Here is a 27,304-nt window from a genome sequence, read left to right as displayed (position 1 = left end):
AGGGAAAGGTTGTAGATGATCCCTTAGTGCGCAAGCTTCAACGGCACGATTTATGGGTTTGCAAGTCCTAGCTACTGTAGGGATGTTCCATTATCTTATATGGGTTCACTTATGGTCCTAGGAAGGGTTCATAGGGGCTGATCTTGCTGGTGGAGGGCTAGGGCCGAAGGGTGCAAGCTTGTGAGGCTAGGGTTTCGAAACTGGGTTTAGAAAATTCAGTAGCCTTCTAGGCTTGTTCAATGGTTTTAATTGACTTGATTTGGATTGCATAGGGTATAGTTAGGTGTTAATAAGTTATGGTTCAAGTTTGGTTAAGTTTCGAGTTGATTTGGCTTAAAACTGGGACGTACGTTTAAGTTTTAAAACTAATTGAGAAATTAGTCGATGAGCTTAAATTTACGTCTAAGAAATGTTTATGCACTACAAGAAAAATACAAATCAACAACACCCATACGACAACGGTTTTTATTAAAACCGTTGTCTTTTTTCTTTTAACAACGGTTTTAACAAAAACCGTTGTCGTAGCATAAAAAACCCGCTTATAGACAACGGTTTTTTAAAAAACCGTTGTCTTTTATGTGTCTACGACAACGATTTCTAAAACCGTTGTCTTTGATGTGTCTACGACAACGATTTTTAAAAACCGTTGTCTATGGGAGTTTTTTTTTCGGGATACGACAACGGTTTTTAAAAACTGTTGTCTAAGAGCTTTTTTTTTTTTTGCTACAACAACGGTTTTAACAACCGTTGTCTATGAGAGGTTTTTTATTAGGCTACAACAACGGTTTTTAAAAACCGTTGTCTTTCGGATGGTTTTTTTGGGCTACAACAACGTTTTTTCAAAAACCGTTGTCTATATAAGATTATGTCAAGGGTCAAAGACAATGGTTTACACAAACCGTTGTCTTTCAGATGGATTTTTAACTAAGACAACGGTTTTTGAAAACGTTGTCGTTTCTTAGTGTTTTATTTGGTGAAAGACAACGGTTTTTTGAAAAACGTTGTAGTAGTTTCTAAGTTTTTTTAAAAAATCGGTTAATAATTAGCGACGGTTTTACAAATTACCGTCGCTAATTTAACTTTAGCGACGGAGTTTTAGATCCGAACCGTCGCTACGGTAGCGACGGTTTATGGAAACCCGCCGCCGATTTATTTTAGCGACGATGCCTGAACCGTCGCATTTTATATTCATGACGTTTAAAATTAGCAACGAAACAACCGTCGCTAAACTAATGTATGTGACGGTTGTTTCAAACACCGTCGCTCATAGCGACGGGCTAAATAACCGACGCAAATAGCGACAGTATTAATTTAGTAGTCGCTATTAGCGACAGTTTAATCAAAAACTGTGGCTACTAGCGACGGTTTACTCATACATCGTCGCACATGTGCTATAAATATCCGCACTCTGTTCACTTTCTCCCCACACCGATGTGTTCTCCACTCAACAATTTTCATTTAACTTTCACTTGAATTTTTTTTTATTCTACGATTTGTCCACAATTTTCATTAAATTTCAATTTCAATTTTAAGTGTTAAAGATAAAGATTATAAATATATTAATTTAGTAAGATTGTTAGGTTTACAAAATTAGAACCGTAAATTTTTTTTTATTTTACGAAAAACAATAGCGACGGAAATCATAAGACAAACCGTCGCTAATTAGCGATGGACAGCTTAATAAAACCCGTCGCTAAACGCTAAATTGCGACAGAATGCAGAAAACCGTCGCAATTAGCGACGGCGTTGTTTAGAAGAACCTTCGCAACGTTTTTTTTAACAACGATTTTTCAACGCTACGACCACGGTTTTTCACCGTCGTCTTTAGACGTCTGCGACAACGGTTTTTCACCGTTGTCTTTTAGCACACTCTTTAACCACAGGGCTTTTAACAACGGTTTTACAAGACCTACGACAACGGTTTTTCGCCGTCGTCTTTGATGTCTACGACAACGGTTTTTCACCCTTGTCTTTGAGCCCACCATTTAACCACAGAGACTTTAACAACAGTTTTTTTGACCTACGACAACGGTTAAAAACCGTTGTCTTTCGCCTTTTTTCTTGTAGTGATGAGTGTATTTTAAGGTGATATGTTAAGTTTGAATAGATTCGGGTCATCGTTTTATCATCCAAGGGTAAATTGGGAAGTTAGGGTTTCAGGGGCAAAACAGTCATTTTACACCCAAAATCTGTTAGACGTCCTGGTAGTGCCCTGAATGTTGTAATGAATGATAAATGTTTATTTTGAAATTTTATGTGATTTTATGATAAAAAAAGATAATGTTAAAAGACGTGTTGCATGTTTGGTTTAAAAGGAAAAAAAAAAGATATTATTGCACATATTTTTCCAAAGTGATGGAAACGAGGAAAATTGTTTTGAAAGAAGTTATTTAATTGTGACGGTAAGGAAATGGGGATTCATGAGAGACAAGGCCCAGAGGGAGCTCGTTTGTGGTAGAAAGCCCCAGAGAGAGACCATGGTTATCGAATTTCTATCGAAAAGATATGATGATATGTAAGGTCAAGGCTCAGTGGACGGGTGAGAGCGTCGCTGATGTCCCCGTCGACTATAGGCCAAGCAATATAATGGAAAAGTGGTGAATGTTGTCTCACCGCCTGGCACCATGGTTACAGCTGAGATTGATCAATTGACTGAATGATTAAAGGATGGCCACAATTGATTAACAGAAATCACCTTAAAGGATAGTATATTAATGAAAAGCTATTTTTATTAAAAATATTTTCACTGTGGTATGTGAATGTATATATATTACTTGCTATCATGGTTAAGGTTTGTTGTATCATTAGACTCACTAGGTGTGATTGATGCATGTGAACATGTTTTTGATGGTGTTGGAGGGCTTGATGGTTGAACTAGCTGGACTGATGGTGCATATAACCCGATGACCTTTTTAGTTTTCTGTATTAAGATTATTTTAAAGATTTTACGATTTTATGCTTTTGACTGGTTTTGAGAAGAATTTATGCTTTATTTTGAAAAATGCTAGTTTTGGTTTACGATTTATGATTTTATGTTTTGCATATGCTTATTTGGATTTTCAAATAATAGGTTGGTTGGTTTATTTTAAATGATGCAAAAATATATTTAAAAATACATATATATATATATATATATATAGGAAAAAAAAATCTAGTACATTTGAAAGAAAAAACGAGTAGTGGACGTTTCATAATCAATAAGAGTTTCGATTTTGGCAGTGATAAATCCTAGTTAGAGTGTTTTGATACAAAGTGTTGTAAAACCAAAGTTTTTTAGTGTATTTCTTCTTGAGTGAAAGAAAATATTGCATAAGAGTATTAATAACTGAACATCTATAAATTATGTCTTCTTTACCTTGTGCAATTTCTACTGCTTCCTTGCATAACTAACCTTTTTTTTGTTAATTACTGTTTATATTGAATATATATTTTATCACTAGTCCAGTGAGACTGTTTCGTAACTGTTTATTTTTTAAGTGGTTCAACGAAGTTTGGCCATTCAAGAAGTTCCTTAATAGCCTAAAAATTGTTGAAGCAAACTCGATTTTTGCCAATATTTTTAAATAATTTACTCAACATCCTCTAAACTATATTTAGATCTCAACAAGTTATATTGTATATTAAAAAATGTATATATTAAAAATCTCATGACAAGACAATTAAATTTTTTAACATATATAAGGATATTACCTGACAGATGATATATACCCGAAATGATCCACTTTCGTGAAGTGTTTTTCCTAACAGGATCCCAAAGAATAAAATTTAAGAAAAGACAAGAGGTTGCAAAAAAGAATTTGAGCAGACATTTAGGGTGTTTCAAGCTATTTGGGCAATTATAAGAGGTCCAATGCGACATTATATTGATTCATGGATAAATGCAAATAAATCATGTATACATATAATATTTATACATCAGGATTATTGAAGACGAGAGTCACGCAATATTGATTTAGGATCGTGATGAACAAGATAATTTCATAGCGAATTAGAGCTCAACCCCAAAATTTATTGAATATTTTTAAAGAAATTTCGTGTTACGTAATAGTCAAGTGCATCATCAACTTCGTCACGACTTGGTTGAATACCTTTAGAAAACAATTTGTATATATCAGCGAATGGCTAATTTATTAACTATGAAACATTTAGTTGGAATTTCTAATTTATCAAACCTTCGTATTTCTATGTTGTACCATGTTTTTAAAAATAAATATTAATATTAAATTAATTATATTAGGTAATTGTCAAAATATATACATAAACTCAATATTAAATAAAAAATATTGATGAAAAAGTATAAATTCAATATTAAATAAAAAATATTGATGAAAAGGTATAAATAAAATTACTTAAATTAAACTAAACTTAAAAAGTATAAATTATTTTTTTTAAAATGAAAAAATAAATGAAGATTTGGTTGATGGTATATATATTTGGTTGATGGTATATTGGATTATGAAATGTAAGATATTTGAATAATAAAATATTTGATTGATGACGTGGTATTACTTAGTGTGCTCTTAGATATATGTGATGTCAACAAATAATTTTATTATTTATTATTATCAAATGTTATTAAAAATAATTTTTTTTGGAAAAAAATTTATGTATTATTAATGTCAATAACCATAATTTGATTAGTTTCCTAAAAAATATATTATTTTTCCCGGATTTTCTTGAACCGAAGATAATTCGGTTCATGTCTTCCTAACTTGAAAAAAAAAAAAGATGTATTATTAATGTCAATAACCACAATTTGATTAATTTCTTGAAAAATATATTATTTTCCCGAATTTTCTTGAACCAAAGATAATTTGGTTCATGTCTTCCTAACTTGTGCTCTTAGTTTACTAATGGGGGTGTCAAAATCAGACACGATTCACCAACTCGACACGGTTTAACCCGAAAAAAATTAAGTTTTGGTTCGGGTTTTCGGGTTCAGGTTGGACCCGATAGATTACCCGAAAAAATAATCGGGTTGGGTTGGGTTCGGGTCAACCCAGATTGACCCGAAAATTTTAATCTTTTTTAAAAAATATAACTAATAAATATTGCCTACATTTTTATATATTATATGTCTGAAAAAATATTTATTATATATTTATATCATAAATTTTCATAATTTAATATTTATTTTGAATATTTTTTTTATTTTTTAAACAATTATTTATTTGATTTAGTAAATATTTTATTTTTCGACGATTACACTTTCAAATTTAAATCATTTGTATGAGGGAGATTTTTTTATTAGGTGTTTAAATTACAATATTATTTTATATTAATATTATTTAATTTTCTTTTAAAAAAATTTTAAAAATCAAAATCGGGTTGCTTCGGATTCGGATTCGGGTTGGCTCGGGTTCGGGTTGAGCAATTTTTGAATAATACTATTGCTTAACCCAGCTCAACCCACCCGATCCACCCGAATTGACACTCTTGTTTACCAATACCACTAGCTAGCCGCTTATATGTTATTTTCTTATAAAAAAAATTAAATACCTTTTTCATTATTTAAGCACGTGAATGAACAAAAAATTAATATTTAGTAATTTGATATTTTCAACTAGCTTCAATTAAAGATCCGAACAACTTTTGAACCCAACAATTTCAAAGAAAAAAAATAATTTAAATTTCTTAACTTTGTAATGTCGTCTATTTGCGTAAAAAAAGTTCGTTTACTATCATCTTATGACCAGTGATATAATAAATCGAATTTCAGCAATACATTTTACTTTCCATTACTAAAATTTGGTTTTGAAAATTCCTTTAAAAAATTTCTTTGCAAATTTCAATATGGATATAAGTGTTCTGTATTTTGCTTCAATAAATGACAATTTTTTTTTTATATTTTTCCTAACTTTATATTCGTATTTAATAAGACAATTAATATTTGTGTTAAATAATATTTCTGGAAAGAATGTAACAACTAAAACGTTTATAGAATCAAACAACCTAACAGATGAAATCACCATCAAACCATAATTCATTCTTTTTCAAGGCGATGATGATCTCTAAACAGCTGAGAAATTTCTTGTGCACTCTTGGAGCTTGGTGACTTCGAAGATTCACATGAAAGTTCTCTTTCGGATGATCCAAGACATTTCTGCAAAAGAAACGGGTATATATAAATATAATATATTGTTAATAACAAACGAGACATTTCAGAAGAAAATTAGTTCCAAAGAAAGATGAAATTTGAACAATGGAATGGTCATATATATGCATACAGAATCAGTCAAACACTTGGTGATGATCGTCCTCGGGGCGATCCATTCGAATATAGTCGCTATCGTTTTCCTTCCTGGAAAAACAGAGGATGCACAGATCATAATCCTCCTTTCTGCAGGGGGAGAAGTGAACTCATTAGTGTCACAAATTTAACTCAAACAAGTAGATGTACTATACTCATCATACTCGCACTTTTGATCTGAACCTAGGGCCAAATATAGGATCAGCCCCACAGCCATCGCAGAAATAATCCTGATGACAGCTTTTGGAGAGATCATCCTTTCGACTAAGTTTAACAGCACTACGAGCAGGACGCGACGGAGAAGCTGAGGCCGTTTTCTTTGAACTAGGATTGACGAGGTCTAATTCAGGTTTAGGACTGGTTGCATTTTTTACCGGAACATTACTGGAAACATCACTCATCCCAGAAAACCAATCTTTGTTTACAAGTGAGACGATCTCAGGGAAGACTTATCCTTCGAAAAACATTCACTGATCTGCTCGAACTATTCTTTCTTACCAACCACCCTAGATTTTGCAGCGGGGCCTGGACATTGCAAAGAATCCCTCACTGGCCAGCCAGCATTGAAAGTTTTTGAGTCAACTCCCACATCATTTAAACCAGCTCCAGTTGCAGAAGAAGCCTTTATGCTTACTACACTTTTATCACCAAGTTTCACAGAATTGTCTATCACGGTTGCCAGCAGTTCAAGTTTTTCCATGCTCTCATTTTGCTTGATGAACCCTTCAAATCCAACGTTTGATCGAACCATTGATTGGGCAGCATCAGCCTTGGATGTTTCCGAGTCTTTCATTACAAAGTTATCAGTGGGAGTCTGCATTCTAGGTTGGAACTCTGAAATATAGGTCAAGTAGGACGAACTCACTTCTGAGAAGTAGCTAACGAGACTCATAATATCGCGTGTGGAGGTGGACGCTTTAGATGCCAAATTAGTCGAAAGCTTCACAAGAGTCTCACATAGAGGCTCCAGAGCAGTTTTAGTACATTGAAACGGTTTCTGCACTGGAGGTGATTTCAAGGGAGTAGAACTTCCACTTGAATAATACTTTGTGGCATTCTTTTCAGCAGTCAGCTTGACAGTAATTCGCAAAAGGTCCAGCCTCTGCCTCACCATATCACGGAGATCATCATCGTCAACTAGCATCACCTCATCGTCGTCTTCGTCAATATAAGTTAACGTTAAAGCACTATTTTGAGGTGAAAGGAATTTTATTCCTTGACATATTTCCTTTTTAATAATTTCCTCTTTTAAAGATCCTTTTTGTTTTGCCTTTCTAGACATACTATATGATCTCGTATAAGATTTAATATAGTCACCGATAATATCTTCAAGATAAGTTATGATCTTTAAGATATGCTATCCTTGATTCAAAAGAGTTTGTTTCCTTATAAAATTGGTTTTCCATATTTTATAGGACTGTGAAGACAAGTTAGTATAAATAGGAGAAGAAGATACAGAAGTAGCTAGACGCTGGAAGAGACGAAGTCATACGCAGAGACGTTTATCGAAGCATAGCAATCTCGTGTCATTGATAACTTGTTGCTGTGAAGTGTTGACCACATCCGTAGACAACACTTAATCACTGTTTTGATTAGTGTGTTGAGTTTTGAAGATTTGTCACTTCTCAGTTGATGCATCCTACATATTTTGGTTATACGATTTGTTAGAGAGTTAGGATGCAATTTGTTACTCGCCTTTATAAGGGAGTTGTTTGATTCTTTCACTAGTATTGTTTTTTTGTAAACTTACAAGTTTTTCTAGTGAATTATTTTGCCCTGATGCACCGCACAAGTATTTGATACTTGTGCATAATTTATATCTCGTCTCTCGTATTAGTATCATTCGAGTTGTGTGTTAATTTGCTAAACTGTAATTTCCGCTGCATGTTGTCGTGGGTGTTACAACACCTACGCACAACACCTACATTCTGACTCACACAACACTCACCCTCATCACTCTCACACTGTGGGAACAGAACTTTCAATTGGTATCAGAGCCTCCATTTGACGCTACTAAGTGAGATCCTGTTTTATTTTGTTTTCTTAGAGTGAAAAAGGCTTATGGAAGCATCAACAAACACAGTTTTTAGGCCTCCCGTGTTGGATGGATCAAACTATGCTTTGTGGAAAGTAAAGATGATGGTCTTTATAAAATCTATTGAAGAAAGAGCTTGGCTGCATGTACTTGATGGTTGGAACCCATCAAAGATCGAGGATGCTGATGGAGACTCTCGGCTCAAACCTGAAAGTACATGGACAATCGATGAAGTGCAAACTTCAAATTTTAATTCCAAGGCTCTCAATGTTATATTTTCATCTGTTGACACGAGGATGTTTAACTTAATCACCAATTGTGTCTGTGCCAAAGAAGCTTGGGATATACTTCAGAAACATTGTGAAGGATCCGAGAGCGTGCGTAAAACTAGGCTAAGGATGGTGACATCAAAATTTGAAAGCTTGAGGATGGAGGACAAGGAGTCTATTCTTGAGTACGATAGCCGGTTGAGACAACTTTCTAATGAAGCTCAAAGTCTTGGAGATCTCATGCCCAATGAAAGATTGGTGAACAAAGTCTTAAGATCTCTCCCTGAGAGATTTAATGTCAAAGTGTGTGCAATTGAAGAATCTAAAGACACTTCAAAAATCAATCTGGATGAATTAATGAGTTCTCTCAGAACCTTTGAGATGAACCTTGATTTACAAAGGAAGGATAAAGGGAAAACAATAGCCCTTGAAGCCTCAACCGAATCTTATGATGAAATCCTTCAAATATCAAAAGAGGTGGAAAAGTCTGATTTAGGTGAAGAATCGATCTCTCTGTTTACTAAGAAATTCGGTGATTACTTGAAGACCATGAAAGAGAAGAAGAAAAGTGAGCAGAAATCTGTGTTGCCCAACATCACCACTTCTGCAAAAGCTCAAAAGTTTACTCCTATGAAAGGAAAATTTCGACCAAAAACCGAAGTGCAAATCCAATCAAATGTCAGAAACCTGGATTCAGTGCAATGTAGAGAGTGTTCGGGATATGGACACTATGCCAATGAGTGTGCCAATCGACTTAGGAAAAACAAAGGCATGACTGTCACCCTGAGTGATGGAAGAGTCTGATGATGATCAAGGATCAAATGAATCTGAAAATCACACATCGTTATCTGCTGTGATCAAGGAGAAACGCTCAATGCAAATCAATCATTTGGGTGTTGCCACAGGTGTTGCAATACCTGGCCGCAACACCTCTTCGAATTCAGTATGTCTTAATTCTACAACCCTTGGGGAGTCAATTCAGTCTGAAACTCAAGAGGTAGATGAAGTCACTCTAGAAAGTGTGCAGACGATGTACGAAGAACTATATGAAGACTGGATCAAAAGAACTAAAGGAAATGCAATTCTCTCCAAAGAGAACGCTGAGCTGAAGTCACAAATATCATGACTTGAAGTAATCTTAAGCAAAAAAGATCTGGAATTATGCAAAGTCAAGGAGGAACTTGGAGAAGCAACTCAGATTCTTGCCAAGATGAATTCAAGTTCATCCAAACTTAATTCACTTTTGATGATTGGATAGAATGACAAAGCTGGACTTGGTTATCCGAATAGCCTGTTCGAAATTGGAGAATCTTCCAATACTGATAGAAAACCAACTGTTTTTGTCAAAGTAAGTGTTGAAACCTCGAATGCTACACACACTGAAAAAGGTGCTCCATCAAAAGGGCAAATATCTACCAAGAAGTCCAAATCAAGAAAACGCCACTTTATCTGTCACTATTGTTTTAGACCTGGGCATATCAAACCCTACTGTTTTAAATTGAGAGATGACTACAAGAGATAGGAATCTGAACAGGTGTTGCCTCAGGTATTGTACAACACCCGGCGCAACACTGCCAATAGAAAACCGTCGGTAAAAAGGGTTTGGGTGCCAAAAGCCAATATTCAATGTTCTGTTATTTATACTTCATTAAAGACTAACCTTGCAGGAATATGGTACTTTGACAGTGGCTGTTCACGCCACATGACAGGTTGCAAAGATCATTTGACTGACTACGTTGAACTAAGGAGTGGTCATGTGACGTATGGTGGTGGTGCTAAAGGAAGAATTGCTGGCAAAGGAACCTTGAATGTTGATGGACTGCCTAATTTACATAATGTGCTATATGTCGAAGGGCTTAACTCAAACTTAATAAGCATAAGTCCACTTTGTGATGACGGTTTGCATGTTAAGTTTGATAAAGACAATTGTGAAGTGTTTGATAATGCTAATACTCGTATTTTGACAGGTACAAGGTCTGCTGATAATTGCTATCAACTTGGTGAAGACTTGGTACGCAATCATTCAAAGGTAAGTGAATTAAACTTGTGGCATCAAAAATTGGGACGTGCAAACTTCAAGACATTAAAGAATCTTGGTAAGTACGATGCTGTGAGAGTTATGCCTAATTTATCCTCTGAAGTTCCGTATGTTTGTGGTGCATGTCAAAAGGGTAAGTAAACACGTGTTCCCCATCAAGTGTTGCAACACTTTGGGACAACACGGTGTCTTGAACTCTTGCACATGGATCTTATGGGTCCAATGGAAGTGGAAAGCCTTGGAGGTAAGAAGTATTCATGTGTTTGTGTGGATGATTTCTCTCGCTATACTTGGGTAAGATTTCTTAGAGAAAAATCCGATACATTTGATGTTTTTAAGAAATTACATGATAAGATTACTAATCTACATAATCTGAGGGTTGGTAAGATAAGGACCGACCATGGGAAAGAATTTGAAAACTCACACTTTATATCATTCTGTGAAAAGAGAGGGATAACTCATGAATTTTCAGCCCCTAAGACTCCTCAACAAAATTGAATAGCCGAAAGGAAGAATATGACACTGCAAGAAATGGCTAGGGTCATGTTGAGTTCAAAGAATATATCAAAGAGATTTTGGGCCGAGGCCTTAAACACAGCATGTCATATTTCAAATCGTGTGTACTTAAGGAGTGGTTCTACTATGACATCCTATGAAATTATCATGGGAAAGAGGCCGAACCTTAAGTATTTTCATGTTTTTGGGTGTGTATGTTATGTTCTGAATGACCGAGACCATCTTGCAAAGTTTGATTCTAAAAGTGACAAATGTTTATTCCTTGGTTATTCATCTAATAGTCGTGCATATCGCGTGTATAATCTGAGAACAAGAACGACTATGGAATCTATTAATGTTGTTTTTGATGATCTTGCAGATCTAACGGGAAAAACAATCGAGGATGATATTGATGGGCTGCTGAACGAAAGTGAGACACTGCCCAACACAGATGTTGCACCCGGTGTTGTAACACCGGAGACAACACCTGCACTAACAGAGTCAAATGATGAACCAGGAGAGTATACTGAGAATGATGACGTTGTAACCAATGAAGAGATTGATATTCCCAGTAAGATTCAGAAAAATCATCCATCATCTCAGATTATTGGTGAAGCATTTGATGGAATGCAAACTAGAAGAAAGGAGAAGGTAGATTATCGGAAAATTATGGGTCTAGTATGCATAACGTCCGTATACTCTCAAGTAAGCCATTCTTGTTTTGTTTCACTCATTGAACCCAAAAATATAAATGAAGCCTTAAAAGATGAATTTTGGGTTGATGCAATGCATGAGGAACTCGAACAATTTGTTAGGAATGATGTGTGGGATTTGGTTCCGAGACCTAATAATGTGAATGTTATTGGAACCAAATGGATTTTTAAAAATAAAACTGATGAATCTGGAATTGTTGTGAGCAACAAAGCAAGGCTAGTTGCACAAGGGTATACTCAAATTGAAGGAATTGATTTTGATGAGACATTTGCCCCTGTTTCCCGGATTGAATCGGTTAGACTTTTACTTGCTATTGCGTGTCACATGGACATAAAATTATATCAAATGGATGTGAAAAGTGTCTTTTTGAATGGCATCTTGAAAGAAGAATCTTATGTAAGCCAACCTAAAGGATTTGAAGATCCACACCACCCGAACCATGTCTACAAGTTGAAGTAGGCACTTTATGGACTTAAACAAGCTCCACGAGCATGGTATGGTAAGCTTATGGAATTTCTGCTTGACTTAGGCTTCAAACGAGATGAAGTTGATAAAACTCTTTTTATTAAAAAGTCAAAGCATGAAATACTTGTGTGTCAAATTTATGTGGACGACATCATTTTTGGAGCTTCTTCTCAAAAGCATGTTGATGATTTTGTTAACTGTATGTCTACCACATTTGAAATGAGCATGGTAGGGGAATTGAGTTTCTTTCTTGGACTACAAATTAAACAAATGCATGATGGGATTTTTCTGTGTCAGTCCAAGTATGCCAAGAATTTGGTGAAAAAATTTTCTACCGAGAACACTAAACACATGAAAACACCAATGGGGTCGACTGAAAAATTTTCCAAAGACGATGTTGCGGCAGGTGTTGACAACACCCAATATCGCAGCATCATAGGCAGTCTTCTTTATTTAAGCGCAAGTCGTCCCGACATCATGTTTAGTGTATGTTTGTGTGCCAGATACCAGGCTGATTCTAAAGTCACTCATTTAAAAGCGGTCAAAAGAATTTTGAGATATATAGCTGGGACGGTTGACTTAGGTCTGTGGTACACCAAAGAAACAAACACCAATTTAGTGGGCTTTAGTGATGCTGACTGGGCTGGAAACTTAGATGATAGGAAAAGTACCACTGGTGAGTGTTTTTATCTTGGTAACAATTGGGTGTCATGGTATAGTAGAAAGCAAAATTGTGTGTCTTTGTCCACTGCTGAATCTGAGTATGTTGCAGCTGATAGTTGCTGCTCACAACTTCTGTGGATGAATCAAATGATTAAAGATTATGGATTCAACAGTGACACCTTAATTATATACTGCTACAATTCAAGTGCAATTGATATTTCAAAAAATTCAGTGCAACACTCTCGAACGAAACACATTGACATTAGACATCATTTTATTCGAGATTTGGTTGAGAAGGGTATGATTCGAATGGAATTTGTTGGAACTGAGAACCAACTGGCTGATATTTTTACAAAACCATTGGATTTTGAGAGATTCTCCAATCTTAGGAAGTCTCTCAGCTTGTGTGCACAATGATCACTCACAGATGTTGTCCTGGGTGTTACAACACCTGTGGACAACACCCAGCATGCAAGTGCATTTTATTTTCAGGATGCTAGACGTATTTCATTCATTCTGTTTTGTGTGGAGTCTGTACAAGTGAAGGATACTGAATGGTGTACTCTCTGTTGAGAATCAAACTTTCTAACAAAATCCTCTAAGGTGTGGAGTATGCTCAATCTAAGTCATTAAGTTGTTCCCATATCACATAATCTTGTTCAATGCAGAAAATGACTTGGAAAATTCTTGAGCAAGAAGGTGAAAAACAGAAAAGAGGAGAAAAATAAAACAAAATGTTTAGAAGAAAATGGAAAAAGCTACCTAGAGGAGTGCAATGAAGACCGTTCTTCTAGAGTGGGAGCTACCACTTCTAAGTCAAAATACAGATGGAAAAAGCTACCTAGAGGAGTCCAATGAAGACCGTTCTTCTAGAGTGGGAGCTACCATTTCTGAATTTAACATTCTCAAGAAAGTTTGAGTCAAAACAGTGAGTGTTGCAAGAAGGTGTTACCAACACCTAAGTACTGACAGATCACAGTTTGATCACATGTGTGTGTATTTCATTTTTGATCATATTTTTAGGCATAAATTTAAGTCCCTCATACTGATGTTATGTAAATTCATCATGTCCAGTGGGCTACCAGTTTTTAATTCTTGAAATTCGAAAAATAACCTAACCAACTTAATTTTGAAATACCTTGATATCTAACGATTAGTGGGGTTAATTCGATGTGGCGTTTCATCATGTCTGATCTTCTTGAAAGAATGATTACACTGGTTCAGAAAATTACCGTTGGGTGAGTGTAAAAATTGATTTGGAAAGGGGCTGCAGTCACGGCTCGAAAGAATGTTACCGTTGGAAGGGTGTGCTTAAATATTTAGGGTTGATTAAGGATCAACTTTACTGTTTACTATTTTCCCTCACATTCTAAAGTTTCTCATGTCCTCACTATTCATTTTTTTTTCGAAAAATATCTCTGTTCTTTGCGATTTTCTGTTTTCTTCGAACTATTCTACTGTTTTCGTTCTTTATTCCGCAGATGGCTGGCTTCGATCCTCACGACATTAGGAGTGAAATGGCTGCAAGCATGGGTGAAAAATCACCTGACCCAACACCCACAGCTGAAACCAATGTTGAAGGGTTGGAAATTGTGGGTGTACCAGAAGAACCAATCCCGCTGGAAATGATCGCTCCTGGTGAACCTGGGAACGAAATCAATGTCCAGGATCCCCCAAATTTTGAGGCCGTGAATATAGCCTTTCCCCCTGCTCCTATGCGCCGAAGGTCAAAAAGACAAGCAGGGTTCGATCCTGAATTTGTCCCTACTAAGAAGCCAAGGGCATCCACCTTCTCAAATATTCTGGACCCTGACTTCTCATCTGGAGACGACTCCAATGATGATGATTTTGAGTTGGTAGCTCGCCCCAAACCAACTGTTGCTGCAAAAGAATCTGGTTCTGCTTCTGGTAGTCAAAAGCCAAACCCCATCACAGATTCTAAAAATGTTGCAGAAAAGGATTTCCTAATGAGCCTGAAGAAGATGAACAATCTCTGGCCGAGTTTCTTGCTCACCTTAAGGAAGAAAAGGCTGCCAAGAAACAAATGTCTAAGGATGATGAACCTGATTCAGAAATGATGAAGGAGTTTGAGCAAAATCGACCTGGAGCCTCTGATGTTTCCTCTTCATCGTCCGTATCTGACTTTGAATCAGAGGAACTGGGTGAAGATGAATCTGAGGATTTTGGCTCTGAAGCCAACGAGTCTTCTGAAAATGCTGCTGCCGGTGTTGAGGTGGATGTTGACAACACCGAGCACAACACTGACTCTGCTGATTATGATCTCAGTAAGTCCTTCTCCCCGAAGTTTTATTCTGAAGAGGCCTTGGCATTATGGCCCCTGTTTATTCATCGTGAGTTGATTGAGGAGAAAAACATTGATTTTGATGCATATGGGAAACATAATTTGATTGAGTTCTTGAAGAACCGAAGGCTGCTGTCCACTGTCACCACTGTACTGCCCTACTGCCGTCGAGCTGTGTTGGAATTTTATTGCAATCTTTTGAGGAGTGTGGGAGATGAGGACTCGGTGAAATATGGCAGAGTGTTCGTACGTGAGCGACTATACAAATTCACACCGTCAGTGATCAATGCATTCTACGACACTCCCGATATTGAAGAGGTGGAAGAAGATCTTGACATACATGCTATAACCTCTGTACTTACTGGAGGTGTGATCCAAGTATTCCCTGATCATCCCACTTCGCTGAGCTGCCTTAATTCTCATAATCAACTCTGGTTCTACTTGCACCGTATAAAGTCTCAACGGTCTATAATCTGTTTCAAATTCTAATCCAGACAAACAGCAGTCTTCTATCAAATTTGAAACACCAATCGTCGATAAGGATAAAGAACATACCTTTCGACTCAGTGCGTCTGCTGCTGCATTAGACTTTCCTGGATAGTATTTGATTTCACAATCAAAGTCTTTAAGCAAATCAAGCCATCTTCGTTGCCTCATATTCAATTCAAATTGTGAAAACAGATATTTCAAACTCTTATGATCAGAATATATCTCAAACTTTTCACCATAAAGATAGTGTCGCCATATCTTTAATGCAAAGACAATGGCTGCCAATTCTAGATCATGAATTGGATAACGAGTCTCATGTGGTTTAAGCTGTCTTGAGGCATAAGCGATAACATGCCCTCGTTGCATCAGCACACATTCCAACCCTCTGTGAGAAACGTCGCAATAAACCACAAAATCACCAGTACCGGATGGAATAGTCAACACCGGTGCACTGGTCAACCTCTTCTTCAACTCCAGAAAACTGGTCTCACATTCTTCAGACCAAACAAATGGAGCATTCTTCTGAGTTAGCTGAGTAATTGGTTTAGCTATACTCGAGAAATCTTTAATGAAACGACGGTAGTATCCTACTTAACCCATGAAACTGCGAATTTCAGGTACTGATATCGGTCTTAGCCAAGAAATCACGGCTTCCACTTTACTGGGATCAACTGATATACCATCTCCAGATATAATATGACCCAGAAATACTACCTGTTTTAACCAAAACTCACATTTCGACAGTTTAGCATATAACTTCTCAGCCCTTAGAATTCGCAACACAGTTCTTAAATGCTCAGCATGCTCACTCATATTCTTTGAATAAATCAAAATATCATCGATGAAGATAATCACAAAATCATCGAGATACTTCTGGAATATTCGATTCATCAATCCCATAAACACAGCTGGAGCATTCATCAACCCAAACGGCATGACAATAAATTCATAGTGTCCATACCTGGTTCTGAATGCCGTCTTTGAGATATCAGAATCTCTGACTCTCAGCTGATGATATCCCGATCTTAAATCAATCTTGGAATATACTGAAGAACCCTGCAACTGATCGAATAAATCATCAATACAAGGCAAAGGATATTTATTCTTTATCGTTGCCTTGTTCAGTTGCCTATAGTCAATGCAGAGTCTCATCGAACCATCTTTCTTTCTTACAAACAATACTGGAGCACCCCAAGGAGAAACACTCGGTCTGATGTACCCATTGGCCAGTAAATCTTCCAACTGATCCTTTAATTCTTTCAATTCAACTGGTGCCATTTTGTACGGAGCTCTAGAAATCGGTACTGTACCTGGCATCAGTTCAATGCTGAAGTCTATCTCTCTAATTGGAGGTAATCCCGGGATCTCATCTGGGAAGATGTCAGCAAACTCACGTACCACTGGCAGATCTGCCAATGCAGGACTCGACTTCAGTAAATCTACTGAATATACAAGGAATCCTTCTGCCCCTTTCTGCAATAATCGAGTCATCGATAATACGGATACTAAAGGAATTCTCGATCTAGAACCCTTACCGTAAAATTTCCACTCTTCAGTCATATCTGGTCTGAATCTTACTATCTTGTGGAAACAATCAACTGTAGCTTTGTACTTGGTCAACATATCAATACCGATAATACAATCAAAATCTGACAACCCAAGTACGATGCAATCTAACTCAATCTCATGCCCGTCATACTGTAGTACACAATGGTTAACCGAATTTACGGATATCAAACCCATCCCCAACGGAGAAGAGACAGACACTATAGTAGCTAAAGACTCTACAGGCAATGCATGACTTAATGCAAATTATTCAGAAATAAATGTATGTGAAGCACCGGTATCAATTAATACGTAAGCAGGATAACCACATAAAGAACAGTTACCTGCCACAACGTCATCTGGTGCTTCCTGGGCCTGCTCTTCTGTCAAAGCGAAGACTCTGGCCTGCTGTGTCGGAGGCTGACCAACTGTCTGGCTTCCTCCTGGCCTCTGCTGTGACTGAGCTGGCGCTGGCTGGAATGTATGAACAGCAGCTGATCGTCTCTCAGTCTGTGCTGCTGATCCCGATGACTCGGCCCCCTGAGCTCTCTGCAAACCTTTCTGTGGGCACACTTTAGCAAAGTGTCCCGGCTGTTTACAGAAGTTACAACTACCAGTCACTCCCTGGCATTGCTCAGTAGTATGTCTTCCTCCGCAAGTCTTGCAATAAACTCCAGTGTAACTCTGGCTCGGTCTGGAACCACCGGAGCTGGAAGAACTACTGCCAGATTTCTTGAATTGCTTTCCCCTGGCTTTCAAAAATTCTTTCTTTCCTCCACTACTGCTGCCACCCTCAAATCTGGGAGGTGGTTGCTGTGGTCTCGATGCTGGAGGCACAAATGAAGCCCCTTTCTGTCTCATCAGACCGGCTTCTGCTCCCTTAGCTCTGTTCAGGGCGTCAGTAAAATTATTCAGTCGCCCTGTGTTCACCAATGTGAAAATGTCGGGATTCAAGCCATTGATGAACTGGTCAGCAGTAGCTTCTTCGCTGTCAGCCACATGTGGAGCAAATTTCAGCAAGGAGGAGAACTTTGACAGGTACTCCTCTATGTTCATCTGTCCTTGCTTTAGATTGGCAAACTCCGCCCCTTATCCTTTCGGTACGACACTGGGAAAAATCGTTGATAGAATTCAGTTCTAAAAATATCTCAGGTAATGTTCGTACCTCTGTGCTCCAATGCCCTCTTTCTTGTAATCCACCAGTCCTTGGCAACGTCGTGTAACTGGTGTCCAATTAATTTCACTCTCTTCTCATCTGTATACTCCAAGGATTCGAACAACATATCTATATCATCAAGCCAACTCTCACACTCCACAGCGTTCTCTGTGCCTTTCAAGGTTGGCGGATGAAATGACTGAAATCGTTTCAGTAACATTTCCATTGGAGTCGGTGTGACATTCATTGGAGGATTGGATGTGCTTCCCTGTTCTGTTACTCGTCTCGGAGGCATATCTGATAATCAAATAGATTAGCAACAAATACCACAATTCTGTTTCAATCCTCCTCTGATCATCTTACTGCTGATCTAGAATCAGTACTGATCCAATCTCAACAAAACGTATTACTATATAAATCAGATAAACAAGTAACATGTAATAAAGCAGTAAGACATGCTAGCATTCAAAAGCAGGAAAGAAAACCTCAATCTACCCCGCTCACTAGCCTCTTCTATCTCAATCTAAAGGATCTATCGCTCTGATACCACCTGTTGTGGGGATCCGGACGCTAATCATCTTTTTAATCATGATTGGGACTAATTAATCCATTAAAGTAAACAGGGTCTAAATTTTTTTTTTTAAATGCGGAAGGTAATGGAATCAAACTCTTATACATATCAGTATAAAAGTATCACTCTGATAAAATATACAATCATACATACTCAGGTTCAACATCTACTATCAAGTGTTTAAACCCTATCTCTAGTCCAAGTCCGTAGTCTCCACTCTAACTCGATCTTTCTTCACCTCTGTGACCCTGTACATGTCCCACCTGTTGTCATGCACACATACAGACAAGACAACAGCCGGATAACTCCGGTGAGATACAAATATCCCAGTATAAACAATGTATTAAATGCAATCATATAACACATATATAAAAGCATAAACAAACATCAAAACATGTATCTAATCTGATTACATGAATCAATGACTCGTGATCTAATCTTATCTTATCTCAAATCTAGGGATCCCAATTTAATTTAGACTTTGGTATGATGTATCGAGTGTCTGAGATAGACGTCGATCTACATCTAAGGCTCTTCGATACACCGTAAGTCTAGAGTCTTATCGGTTCTGAGAAAGACTCGGCGGTTCTGCCCTAGCTAGGCTGATCTGCCCTAGACTCGGACTCTGACTCTGTTCTAAGTCAATAGATTAACATATCAATCTGAAAATCTGCAAATATCAATGCAATAAAATAAAGTATGTGATTTAGGGAAACTCAAGTCAAACCTAACTCGAGTTGTGCAATCCCGAATCAACATTTATTTATACCTTTCTTGATGTCGATCTGATACAATCAAAGTCTTGATTCAAAGTCTGTCACTGTTCAATCTGGCAATGACAATACCAATATTCTGTATCAATATTCTAATCAAATCACAACATCTCTGTTTTATCAAATTCTGACAGTACAACAGTACAATCTTGCGATACTGATAATACTATATCAGTCTATATCAATTCCAAACGTTTACAATCAACCACCATACAAATCTGATATCAATTCTAGTCAATTTCCTTCTGAAATTCATAACAATTCCATATTCAGTCCGTTTCTTAATCTCACTTCGATTCTACGCTGTCTAACATGTCACGAACATCATATATGAATTCTATTCAATTCTGACAATATCATAATTTCAAGACATGTCAAAACGTAGTAAAACTTACGTCCAGTTGTAGCCTACGTTGCTAGGAACTCGATACCGAAGTCGGATTTAAAATCAGACGGACGGATTAGCGTAGATGTCGAGCTTCAAACTTTTCAAATTTAAACGAGATTAGCACAGGCTTAAGCGTGAAAATACGTTTTTTATCTTTAGTGTAATTGTAACTATCTCAAACCAATAAATTGATACAATAATACATAAATATGATAAATTTAAGACTGATACATTAATTCTTATATTTATAAAAACATAAAAATCTCAAAATTACAATCTTTATTTGTTTTTGCAACTAAACTACATTAAAAATTGCTAAATATTTGTCAAATCATTGTCAGACACGTTTAATCATAATTAAAATTTAAAAATACACATCTAAATTATAAACCTAATTTATTATTTTAAATTGAAAAGGCATACCTTCAAAATAAAAAAAATATTAAAAATAAACAGATGTGATTAATTGTACTTAAGCATGCTTAATTAAACGCCCTAATTACATTTAATTCGGTTGTAGTTTGACCGCTTTTTGCTTCATTTCTCCGAAGCGGTGCGTTTTTGTCGAGCTCCAAGCTTAAGCATGCTTTTTAGAATACTGCCAAAATTAAATTTAAAAACTTGGACCAAAATCCAAAATAACGAAAGTTATTGGATCATAACGTATTTTCCTAAATTTACAAGTTTGAAATTTTAAGATTGCAAATAGAATTAAATCAATCGGAAAACATTTTGGTGATAATAAGCCGAGAATGCTCTAAATTTTTTGTGTGTGATAGAATTTTTAGATTGTAGCCTGACTTTCTGAAAGAGTGATCGCTCCATCTGGAGAGACGAATCGCCAAAAGTCAGAAACATAGTGGCTGGATAATATATATATATATATATATATATATATATATATATATATATATATATATATATATATATATAAGCAGAGTTTTTGCCAAAATAGGAAAGTTCCCGCCAAAATATCATTTCTAAAAAAAGAAAAATATATATCATGAATATTGAAATATATGTACTGCAATAAATGATCACTTCAATTATTGTTTGCATTGATTATATCAATTCATTTAATTCATTTTTTAATTTAATTAATTTTTATATTGATTCAAATATAATTTATGTATTATATGTTTTTTATTTTTTTAATTCAAATTGAAACTAAACTCTATTGGAACCTTAACTACATTAAAATTTTTGCATTGCTTATATCAATCAATTTAATTAAAAACTGTATAAATAAATTTAAAATACAAATGATTGTAATGTTCAATATCACTCATGAAGTAAATTATTCAAAAATATATTTTGCTATTTTCAGTAATTTCCTACCCAAATTACTTACTAAAAAATAAATAAAATATTTAATTAGTATATTTAATTTTTCTAAAAATAAAATTGATTGAGTGTTAAAAGTTATCACTATAACAAGGTTTTCCTATGGACATTAAACTATCATTTAATAATCATACATTTTTTTATCTCAAATGCATATTATTTCGAAATTACCTTAATTGGAAAAAATTAATGCATTGTAATTTTCTTCCAAAACTATATGTATATTGTATATTTTGAATTGTCTTATTTAAAATTCAAATAAAAGAGCACGAGAAAATTAAAAGAGATAGATTCAAAAGAGTTTCAAATGGATATTAAATTACTCTCAATAAACATATATTACACTCAATAATCAGAAATGTTTGACACACAATGCATGCAATTCGAGATTTCCATAATTTGAAAGAGTTAATGTATGGTATAATTCTGTCAAAAGCATCCAATATATAATTTTTGTCCATTGAGATGCTTTATTTGAATTTTAAATTATAAATAATGCAATATTGCATATTATATTAGAAACCAATTTTATTCTATTTATCTTACTAAATTTATCTACTCTAACATTGAATTCTGAAATAACTCATTTTTTCAGCATCATATATGAGTTGAATCCTTCCAAGATGTAATGTTCGTTTGAATTTAGAATTGTTCGTTGTTATGAACTAACTACCTACATATGAAAACAACGAGATATTAAGTCTGAAATCTGTATTTCATGATCGAGAAGTAAAAAATATTATTCTTCTATTTATAAAAAAAATGTAATTATTACGTATTACTATTGTGATAATTTTCTTCTATATTACAAAGTTCATGGATACATGATAGTATAAAATGTTTCGTAATGAAAATGATTAAACCAATTCTAAAAAATTATGCATCTTATTCGAAGATACCTTATAAAATTTATTGACATTGTTTTAGAATGCACATAGTAAATTTTAATAAAATAACTTTTCGAATTTATACATAATTTACTTATGATCACATGTTTTATTTTTTTCGGAATAATAGGCTGTTGCGTATATTATAAAGAGATTTTGTATATAAAATAACAACCCATTTGGATAAAGATATTGATGAAACAATTATTGTTATCATTCAAATGTGTCAAACACGTTCCATTTCACAAAATTGTTTGTGAATGTGGATTTAGACGAAATTACTAAATTTTTAAAAAAGTATTTCTCATTAATTTTATTGAATGTGATTTAAAAATATTTTTTTCACATGTTAAAAAATAATAATATATAGCTTCTCGAAAATTAAAGAATTAAATACGTATTAAGGTTGGTGGTCGACATCAATACATTAAGCACGATAAGTATCATGTCATTGTCGTAGGCTAACACAATATAAAATTTTGATATATGATAGTGATTATTAGCCAAAAAAATTAATCGACACGCGTTGTATTTAAGAAAGTCTTTTAAAATTAGCGAAAAAATAGTTTTTATTTTTTTTTTTATAATTATATTATTTTCTTCAATTTAAATATCTATTCATTTTTTACTAATATTTAATAATATCATCCCGTGCATCGCACGGGTTAAATACTAGTTATCTTAAATAAAGAAGTTCAATTCTTGGATAGATAAAATAAATATTATTCACTCTGCCAAAATTTAAAATTTATTTAATCATTTTTCATTTCCAAAATAAATACATTATCTATCAAAATTATTATCATCGGACCGTACATTTAAAAATTTTCTCAAGGATAAACATCATTATAATATAATTATTGCTTGTAAATATTTTTAAAAATAATAATAATAATTCAAAAACGAGTAGGTCTCTTATGAGACGGTCTCACGAATCTTTATCTGTGAAACGAAACATATAAGTTTTTGCCTTCAGAAACAGACTACTACCCCGCATCTTATTCTGCAATATTTTACCAATAGCATACTTACATTTTAGTGTTTGATCGTGCTTCAAATGTTTTAAACGTAACAATCTCAAAGCCGTGGATTTTTTATTTAGAAAAAAATTTAAAGCAACGAATTTCTTAGAGGCAATTATGAAAAGAAAAATTGATTTACATTATCGCAATAGTTACATTTAGTATCGCTATAATCACGTTGAAGAGCAATTGGGACGCTAGAATTACAAGGGAATCATCAGAAATCATGTATTTAACTTGCTCAAAATTTGATGTTTGCTGCTATAATCTCAGCTGCAAACAAGAGTCTAAATATAAATAATCCTCACCAAAATAATATCATTGCAACAGGAAATTTAGAATTTAAAAAAAAAAAAAAAAAAGTACGTGCTTATCATATCTGGTGAATCCAAGACCTAACTTGAGAACGATGAGAGCGACAGTGAAGCCATTTTCTTGATTGCGAATGAGACCAAGTACTGCCAAAAAGATGAAATTATAGCTGCTGGTTCAGGTAATTTGAGTCAGCGTTCGATTTTGGGGAGCCTCCCAAGTATCCAGAAACTGTTCCAGAAACACTTGTAACAAAAGTATTCAACCAAGAGGTGCTTCGAGTCAATAAACTAGCCTGTGTTTGCTCTGGCATTTCATGCATAGTCTTCTGTTCTTCCTCCATCAGTATCTCCTCCCGTCTTTTAGCCATATACGATTTTACAGCTTCAACTCCTTCGTTAACAACTTCCTCTGGAGGTATCGTGAGAGGGTTTTGGTCCAAATTAAGTTTACTGAGATTGAAAAGCTGGCCAAAGGTGAAAGGCAATGTATGAATCTGGTTGTTACTCAAATCGAGTTCTTTTAAGCTGATTAGGTCGGAAATGTTGTCGGGAAGTTCAGTTAAATCACTGAAGTTGCTGCTAAGATTCAAAATCTCGAGATTTATCAATTTCCCAACAGAAGGTGGAAGACCACGGAGCTCGTTGAAATGTACATCCAAGAGTTTCAAGGATTTCATTCCACCGATAGATGTGGGAAGAGATCGAATTTTGTTATATTGGATTGAGAGCCTTTTTAGATTCACTAGTTCGAAGCCTATATTTGTTGGTAAGTAGGTCAGTTTGTTGAAACTGGCATCCAACTCGATCAACAACCTGGAAACAGAAGAAAACTTAGTTGCACGTTGTCGGTAAATAGTTATAACTTACAAGGACTTGTATTGTTCAAGTATTTGATACTTACCTGCAATGTGAGATGCTGTCAGGCAAAGCGATTAGTTTGTTTCCCGACACATCTAAGATTTTCAACTTAAACAACAGGCCCATAGAATCAGGCAATGATTCCAAGAGATTAGTCGAAAGATAAAGCTCCTCGAGGTTTTCTAATCCAGAAACTGAATCAGGAATTGCCTGTTTCACCAAGAAAAGATAGCCGAATAGCAATCACTAAATGCAAAGCAAAAGGAAAACTAGTTTCCTGCTATAAAATGCAAATTAAGCAAGCAGAGTCCTATTCTATAATCAATCATATTGTGCATCAACCTCATGAATTTTTTCATGTTATCTGTCTACTTGTAACCAGAAAACATCACAAGAAAGCAATGCTAGCAATGAAAAGAATGAAGGAAAACATGGCAAGATCCTTCCGTCAAATATACCCCTTAAAATGGCAATAGATATAAAAATAAATTGATTCAATCTCACAAGGATCTCCCTTCCTCTTCATATTTTTCTCGAAAACGTTGAAGTTTTCAGGACCTCACTAATTTGCTTCTAAATCTTCAGCAAAACTGAAGCGCACAAATCGCCAAAAGTACATAGGCACCACGTTGAAATTTGAATCTAATCAATTCCAATTTCAATTTCTAGGCTCTCAGAAACTTCAATAATTGCAGCCTAAACAAACAAGAAACACAAAGGAAACTAAAGGGAGTTTTAAATAATGCAATTTTTCTTCTATGACGAGCGTGACTTTTACCGTCGTCAGACTAACAGCAGATTTCTCAAATCAACTTCGAAATAGATACTAATGATTCTTTTTTCCCTAAGAGAGTATACTGATTTTTTCCAAGGAGCATAAACGATGGAAGAGACAGAAACTGTACCAGAAATTGAACTTCATAACACAACATACATATCACATTGCTTTAAGTTTGGCTTCACATTTTTTTATCCTTGGACCCTCCAACCACGTCTTTGTGTTTCCTTTACACTGGGTGCAAATTATCTTTAAATTTAATGCAATTGCAACAGCAGCTACTGCTTTTCGTATAAAAAATGGAATTTTGATGAGGAATTTATTCAATGAAAAATTAGCTAATGTGCAAGGGTAAAACAAAACAAGTGTGCAAGGTTATAGTCAAGTTCATGAAAAGAAATGCTTTCATTGTTTAGGCATTCAAACTGATCACACAATGTATAAAAACAATCCTTCATACGTATGATCTGCTTCAGCAAAGAGAATCCAAAATTCTTAAATAATGTATACACTGATGTAGTAAAAAAAAAATCTAGAGCCTTTCTATCTACAGTTAGATTTTGGAGGCATTAGTCTTAGGCAGGGTTTTCTTTGAGCCAACAACTCTTTACTAACAAAATGCCGGTGTGAAGCCAACATGAATCAACCCCCTCTGATATTTTGCGTGTAAACTTCAAATTTTTGCATCCAAAAACCATCTATCCCCTTCTCCCTATCCCAAAGTGTTGGGTCCGTCACTATTGACAATATCATCTAACAATTATCCAGCAGTAATGACATAATCTTCCAGCCAGAAACTCATCATATCATCGCTTAATATATTCACAAGATGTTGCCTTTGAAGTGATAAATATAACAAGATTCGATACAATATAAACACATTATAAAACAACAAACTGTATCAAGAGCTTAAAGAAACCATATAAATATCCTAACCTCAAGCTGATTATTGGAAACATTAAGCACAACCAACGATGCTAGCCTCCCAAATGCCTCTGGCAGAGCCCTCAATTTTCTCTCTGACAAATCAACCCTCTCAATCCCCGTGCCCGATCCCGCTTCCTTCAGAATCCTCGCCACCTCCTCATTCATTTCCTCTGCTTCCTCCACATTTTTCCCTCCCTTCTCCTCCTCCTCTATGAAATTATCGCCCTCCCCTGCAACCGCCGCCTCGTATATCCTCTCCAACCTTCTTTCCGCCTCACCCAGCATCTTCTCATACGCCTCGTGCATCTCATCCAAAGTGATCACCGCCTTATACATCTTACAATCCTCGTTCAATTCATCCGAACCCCTCGATGAATGAGTATTCAATTCCGACAATTTGAACCGGGCCGTGTCCACAGCCTCATGATCGGGTCGGGTTCCGAGCGCTTTGAGAACGGATCGGGTCTCGGCGAGGTCCTTAACAGCGCAGCGCATGGCCGAGATGAGTTTTGGGTTATTGAGGTGGGGCATTTTCTCGGCCAGCTCGAAATGAGGTTCCTGAGGCTCGGACGGCGGCGACGGCGGGTTCTCGACGTCGAAAGCAGCGGCGGCGTTGGAGAAGGAGCGTTTGATGCTGGGGAGTTTGGCCATGACGTATGAGAGGATCGGGAAATTAGTGGGATTCGGATCCATTGTTAGCTGTTGCTCTGGATTTTGCCTGCGTGAGATTTCAGCAGATATTGCAATTGGACGGGACGGGTAAGTGAAATGAAATGCAAATGCGGGATTAATATTTATTGGAGGATATCGATGCCTTTATAAATTAATTAATATTCTAAACTTGGCTGCCTTTCGATACATACAAAAGATTGAAAGATAGAGCTTCAAATCTAAGTTAAGTGCATGTAATATTTATGTTTATTTTTAATACTTATTTCATAAAAAATATAAATGTTTCATTACTTTTTTCTAACTCAAATATATAATCATGTAATTAAATATATTAATTACTTTGTGACGT

General features: G+C 35.6%; 2 protein-coding genes across 2 annotated transcripts; both read right to left on the bottom strand.

The window, feature by feature from the left end:
* Positions 1-5,907: 5,907 nt before the first annotated feature.
* LOC140840699 (uncharacterized) lies at positions 5,908-7,532 on the bottom strand. The gene is made up of 2 exons (XM_073207873.1): positions 6,228-7,532; positions 5,908-6,103 (listed from the first exon to the last, which is right to left on the bottom strand). The coding sequence occupies exon 1, from the start codon at positions 7,530-7,532 to the stop codon at positions 6,735-6,737; it is 798 nt and encodes a 265-aa protein (XP_073063974.1). The 3' UTR covers positions 5,908-6,103; positions 6,228-6,734.
* A 16,226-nt stretch (positions 7,533-23,758) lies between these two features.
* Positions 23,759-27,063, bottom strand: LOC140841249 (plant intracellular Ras-group-related LRR protein 9-like). The gene is made up of 3 exons (XM_073208523.1): positions 26,293-27,063; positions 24,622-24,788; positions 23,759-24,533 (listed from the first exon to the last, which is right to left on the bottom strand). Exons 1-3 carry the CDS (start codon positions 26,974-26,976, stop codon positions 23,882-23,884), a joined length of 1,503 nt encoding a protein of 500 aa, XP_073064624.1. The 5' UTR covers positions 26,977-27,063; the 3' UTR covers positions 23,759-23,881.
* Positions 27,064-27,304: the final 241 nt, after the last annotated feature.

The sequence above is a fragment of the Primulina eburnea genome, chromosome 9 (genome assembly GCF_022965805.1).
Source record: "Primulina eburnea isolate SZY01 chromosome 9, ASM2296580v1, whole genome shotgun sequence".
In the NCBI taxonomy this organism is placed as follows: domain Eukaryota; kingdom Viridiplantae; phylum Streptophyta; class Magnoliopsida; order Lamiales; family Gesneriaceae; genus Primulina; species Primulina eburnea.
The sequence above is the reverse complement of the archived record's forward strand: the minus strand, read 5'-3'. Positions and strand labels throughout refer to the sequence as shown.